The 6,642-nt window shown below is 45.5% G+C and overlaps 1 protein-coding gene across 1 annotated transcript; it reads right to left on the reverse strand.

Moving 5' to 3' along the window:
• Positions 1-4,464: 4,464 nt before the first annotated feature.
• LOC139748327 (myosin regulatory light chain 2-like) lies at positions 4,465-5,888 on the reverse strand. Its single transcript, XM_071661373.1, has one exon. It carries the CDS (start codon positions 5,759-5,761, stop codon positions 5,225-5,227), a length of 537 nt encoding a protein of 178 aa, XP_071517474.1. The 5' UTR covers positions 5,762-5,888; the 3' UTR covers positions 4,465-5,224.
• Between the last annotated feature and the right edge of the window lie 754 nt (positions 5,889-6,642).

Below are 6,642 nucleotides of genomic sequence, written 5' to 3' on the forward strand. Positions count from 1 at the left end.
GGATCTATCTAACAGCGGTTACCTCCCACCTGTGTCTGTGACTGAATTTAGTTAACCGAACCTGTCATGTGATACAAACAGTGACGCACTGCCACGGACAACATTGCTCTGTCACTGGGGAGGTAGTTATCTGGTCAACACGATAATGTAAAGCTGATGAGGACAGACTGGCTGCCACACGAGCCCCCAAAACCTTGACACTTACAATATCAACATTCCTTGCATGGCATCGCATTCCTGCACTTAATGAAATACGTGACAATGGTCAATAATACGAACGTTAGATTCTCACATTTCATCATCAACATAGCCACCATCTATTATCTCTGTGGAGCATGTAACACCTCCAGAAGTCCTGCCTCTGCAATATGCTGAGGGAAAACCTTTGGCTAAACTGTCGTACTTCTAGCACCACCACAGCTTAACCCACTCCTGATGGGGTGGCGAACCTCAACCCACCACATCATACCCCGCCCCTTCTGGAGTGACAACAACCCTTCCAGTGTACCATCACACACCACCCCTGCTGTAACCCCACCACCTCACTAGCTGCACTGAGACTTTGAAACAACGAAGCCTGGGAAAACATCTAAATAACCATAAGCAAAAAACTAGATACATTAATTTCACGTATCTCAGAGTACCATTTTTACTAAAATTGCCATTTTCGTGCAATACGAGGAAAATATTGGTAGTTGTCTTAAGATGATAAAAATCCACTATATTATCTATCACTATGAACATGAGAACAAGTGTAACGAAGTCAAAACTCTGAGGTTTATCAAACATAAACAACATTGAAATCTTGTTTTATACCATATTCGATGGAATAAAGACTTATATGTCTTCACATCTAAATAGAAAGCTTATGACGATGGTGGAGAAAAGATATCTGTAAAGTGCTTCAGAAATAAGCCAATACTTTGAGGAGTGAAGTGATAGTGAGATATGATATCGCGTTTAATATCTATTCTGCGATCATGCCTTGATCACCGGTGATTTGAGGAACATTCTTCCTATCTAAGGCAAATTCTGTTCTTGTAGTTTATTCTACAGTTCACAAAGGACTAGAAATTATCTTTAAAATGTCAAAGTGTGTAGTAACAATAGATTTCCACGTCTTAATGATGGTTTATATTTACAACAGATCAATAAATACAAGTTGAAATTATTAAATGCACACACTAACTTTCCTAGGGAGAAGCTTCCACACAATGTATAGATAGAGCTAAATATAATACCATTTCCCAATAATTTGCTATCGCAAAGCGTTATCAGTTTAATGGGAACGAGATATGGTACTGGAGTATCGTACGCATACAATTATAATCAGCCATCTGGCAATATGACTCACTTCCTTTTAAATCTGGTCATTGTTCGTCATGTGTACGAACACATCTCGTCGAACAAAGATGGCAAGACGTGCATTGAGCATGATTTACATCACGCTGCCACACTCATCAAAACAAAAGATAATCAATAAACCATTGGCGTGATGAGTTCCCATGCAGTACTACTAAACACCACACAATGACCGACCTTGAACCTAAGTTACCGTGTAACGGTACATTAAATATTACAACATGCAATTGTCTACACTAATGAAGCAAAAGTAAGCTGAGACCCTGCCTCCTGTGGTTGCCATACATTAAAACGTCACCGATCTAACATGAGATAATCGTGTGAAGAGGCATGGTTTAACATCCAACTGTTGCATGAGCTTTTTCTATAATTGGTAACAACGTTATTGCCATCTTTTTTTTTTTCCCTTTCTACCTGAAGGATGTTTTGATATACACTCAACTGTCAGGTTACGTTTATATCTTGATAAAACGAGTATCTGCGATTAAGAGATGGAAAAGGAAAAGTGTGGTACTATGTCTGACAATGATCGTAACAAGTACTGTGCCGTGCTGGCGCACTAGGAAATGATTGAGGACCGTATGTGGTGTGAGGTGGTTTGATCGAGTAAGTAAAGAAAGGGTAAGAGATGTGTGGAAATAAAAAGAGTTTGGTTCAGATAGCAGAAAAGGGAGTGCTAAAATGGTCTGGACATATGGAGAGAATGCTTGTGGAAAGATTGATAAAGATATATGTGTCAAGAGGTGGAGGGAACAAGAAGCGCGATACCAAACTGGAGGTGGAAGGATGAAGTAGGATAGATTTTAAGCTACCGGGGCCTGAACATACAGGAGGGTGAGAGGCGTGCAAGGAATAGAGTGAATTGGAACGATGTGTATGATATCCCTCACATCCATACATGTCATCATACCGCTTTATAATCCTACAGTATTCTCTAATAATTTCTTTTCTCGACAGCTCCTTCTCTCTTAAATTTCATTTGAAGTCGTTGTTTATCCATGCACATTTAGGCAGATGTTAATGCTAAAATATTAGGATATCCTTGCCAGCCCCCCCCCCAAAAAAAGTGTTGATTCTGAGTGAGACTGCAATCCAAAGTAAAAATTTCAACGACAGGACGGAAATTATGGTAAAGGGTAAGAGATTTCAAGTTTAACGTCATCTGTATACATTCAGAAGTCTACATTCATCATCATTTTCTTATATAGTACGCAAAATTTCTCAGGCAGTAACATCTCAGTTGGTGATCTGTGACAAGATCAACTTTCAAGCTACAGTCTCAAGTCTATCTTCCCAAGGGAATGCCGAGAGTAGCAGAGGCAAGATTACGATCGTGAGGAGAGAAAGCTTTTTCTAAAACGTTCACTGTTGAAAGTCGGGTTTCTGTGTGTGTGTGGGGGGAGGGGGGCTAAATAACGTTGTGTTAAGGAGGCTAGACAAAGACAGTTCTGAAAATAATCTGAGTTGGACGGGTTGGGGCAGGAAGCGCCCACATCTCTCCTGGCCAAAGTCGGGATTAACCTGGGAAATCCTTTCATACTTTGGCAGTGGTCCAGTAGCCAGTACACAATGAGAGCCACTGTGAAGCCAATATAAAGCAACAATGTAGCTTTAGTTGATCTATATATTGTCCACATTTCTAGTCACGTTACATGATATATATTTTTTTTATGATGGTTTACAGAGAATACAAGGAAGTAGCCGGTAATACGTGGGAACCGGCTATCGAGCGGCCACTCGCTCTGGTTTACATTACAGAAATAAACTCCGGGAAACGGTGGCCATGCTTGTCGTCTTGGCGCGGAAACCGCCCGCTCAACGCCCTTTTATAGCCAGTGTGGCTACCTCGCGAGTTTCTGTCATTATTTATAGAAATTTTGGTTCGTCAGCATTTTCCTCCTTTCCTTCGAGTAACCACCACAAACTCAATATATTTTACCCTTAGCTCCTACATCTAATGATATGTGTAACTTGCAACTGTATCACGTTACCATTTTTTTTGCATATATATATATATATATATATATATATATATATATATATATATATATATATATATATATATATATATATATATATATATTTCAAAGGTCAACCGACTTATGGGCAAATCATACATCAACATTGACGAAGTGTGTCCAAATACCAATTGTATTTGTTCTTCAGTATCATGCAAGAGAATATACCTCTTGGATGATATGTCATTCATAGTAATTTTTGATTTCACTCATTTTTGAGGCCTTATATATATATATAGTCATTCTAAGGGGTCCTTGTTTCAACAGTATGCACGTCCTCTACCGGTAAGGCTGAAGAAGCAGAAAGACTGAAAAAAACCTTCTTTATTGGCAGCAAACACCGAACAGACATTGAAGTCAGCTCATTTTACAAAGAATTTAGAGCACATTTATACTTAAGACATCCGGCTACACCAGTGTTATCTCCAATGCTGTCTGTATTGGTGGTGGTTTGAGATATCATGAAGTAGGGTGACATGGTAATGGAACTACGTTTGGCATGAGGTTAGGTTGCCCAGGTGGCAAGTTGGCCACCATCCACTACGGGCAGTATGATACCGGGGAAGACAACATGCATTTGGCATTTAGGCTACACGTGGTCTTGAGCGGTTGCACGTGCTGGGCTCACAGACTAAGTTAAGAAGGTTTCGGGGTCCTCTTAACAACCCCCCCCCCCCCTTTCCCCTCCCCAATTACCAATAAATGATCGTTCAACTTCATCCAGCGTTCAGATAATGATAGTCGTATTGTCTGATGTACTTTATATCCGATTTACAGACATAGGTAAAATGGTTATACAAGATCGGCAAGAATGAACAGTTAAGCAGGACTAACAAAGTGTTCAAAAAGGAAGCCAATTTGAAGCAGCATTTTGATTCTACAAGTGTTCAAGTGTGTCATGACACCGAGACTGTCATTTCTAAGTATCAATAACGTCATAAAAGTTGCAGTTACGGGAATGTGTGCTTATACCAAGAACGGCATGAAGGCTGCTTAGGCTCGCTCCCAAACATTTGAAGGTCCCGACACAGTTTAGCCACCATCCACATGTCCTCCAGAAGATATGTTGAAAGAATACAATAGGTATAGTAAAACATTTTATTGAGTATCTTGCAGATGCCAATACAATGCTTCACAGACGAAACATTCATATAGTGTCCGAGCTGCGACGCAGACCATGTGGTCTCTGGCGGTGTGACCAGTACAGACGCGTTGGAAGGTCATATACTCAAAGCACAACACGCCGTCACCCGACTGGTCCAGTGGAGGCTGACAGATGACACCAAGCACCCACTCGCAAGCTCACACTAGGGGCCTGACACTTCATTACTTTACGGCACAAATGTCTCAGTCTGGCACTGTTCGGGTCTCACTACTGCACTGGGAGCGGTCGGCCCTCTGATGTAGATCGCGGCGGCGGCGCTACAAAACACAGTTCACAGTTCACTTTTCACAAACACCGCTCCCGAGTCGGCTTTTCCGAGACACTGTGGTCGAGGCCTGGTGAATGCCGCCGCTTGAGAGGGTTGTTCTGGATGGTGTGGCTTCACTACAGGATCACAGAAGAGGCACGGGCCGAGCGTCCGACCCCAGGTGTCTATCCTGCTCGTGACTTCGCCCGTAAGAAATATGGGTGTTGGTGACGGATGGAAGAAGAGGCGAAGATTGATGAGAGGGGAGGTAGCAGCAGCAGGGTCCAGCAGATTACGTTTAGCAAGAAGCGCTTGAGTGTCACAGCCACAGGTGGCAATCCCTGCGTGCAGTATGGGGAGGAGGAGGAGTCCGCTGCTGCTGCTCACCCACATTTCCTTCGGGCACGGAGGTTGGGACTTAAGTTAGAATGTTTAGGCGGTGGCTTCCTCACCCTCACCCTCCTTGCCGGAGCCGGCGCAGAGCATGCCAATGAGGGCGTCCGCGTCAATGATGCCGGTGTCCTCATCAAGATCCATCTGCTCGAAGGCATCGTCGACTTCCGCGCTGGTGAACTTGTCGCCGAAGGCCATGAGCATGGTGCGGAACTGCTCGGAGTCGATCTGGCCGGGTTCCTTCTCGAAGGCGCGGAAGGAGGCGGCGACGACATCGTCGTCGTCGGACTCGCCGGAGGAGCGCTCGGCGAACATGTGGAGGAGGGTGGTGAAGTTGATGGGGCCGGGGGCATCGGCCAACATGTCGTCCAGGTCCTTATCAGTGATGAGGCGGCCGATCTCGTCGTAGACGCCGCGGAGGTCCTCCTTGCTGATGACGCCGTCGCGATCGCGGTCCATCACCTGGAAACCCTCCTTGAACTCGGCCACCTGCTTCTGGGTGAACATGTCGAAGACATTGCTCCCTCCCTTCTTCGCCTTCTTGGAGGAAGAACGAGATCCCTTTGAGGCAGGCATGACTGCGACCCCGACTGTGATGCACTGGCACGGGTTTCCACCTCTTCCTTCTTTATATCCTCTGCGCAGAAGGGAGCTGCGCGAGCAATCGGTGCGCACGACCTATATTTGGCTGGTGAGGCGGTGTCTGTCAGGGATACAGTACTCGAGGGACATGTAAAAATACCTGGGCGCAGGAGGTGGCCCAGGGCCGGGCCAGTACACCCGCGCAGCTCACCTTACACGCCTGCCACGCCACCCTGACCACCCAGCCACGGACGATATACAATTACTCCAACTCTATAGATCATACTACATCGCCCATCCATCCATCTACAACGCCCGTCATCGATGCCGTTCGTGTGGTGCCACAGCATAACATGCCATACAGCCCGGGCGTCCACGGAAGATATTCCTCACGTGTTCATTGTCGCCTCGCTTCACCCACCTGGTAAATGACTCATGCTCACGATCAGCCGAAGCTTCGAATCACGTTTCATTCGCATTCTTTAAGGGAACGACCTTCTCTCGCTCTATGTGCCTCAGAGAGTTATGTGAATGTGCCACACCCGCGACTCCCGCAAGAATGGGACCTGTTCGGCAGTGCTTTTAGCAGAAAAATGACAACACGTGGTGAGGGGAGGTAGTAAAGAATCACGAGGCACCACTGTATGGAGGGCCGAGCATCGCCCGAGCTGCGTCAGAACGACTCCGTAAGGACAGGGTAGAGCTGCGGGTGGGGTGGGTTGTGGACGACCCTGCTACCACCCATCCCTCCCAACACCACGCCACCCAACCCACCTTTTACATTTGCCGCCAATCATCGCACCCTCAGCTAGGACACAGTGTACCTGGGACTACTGTACCGTTCATTACAAGATTGAGGTATACGTCGTAACCCT

Source organism: Panulirus ornatus, chromosome 73 (genome assembly GCF_036320965.1).
Source record: "Panulirus ornatus isolate Po-2019 chromosome 73, ASM3632096v1, whole genome shotgun sequence".
NCBI lineage: Eukaryota > Metazoa > Arthropoda > Malacostraca > Decapoda > Palinuridae > Panulirus > Panulirus ornatus.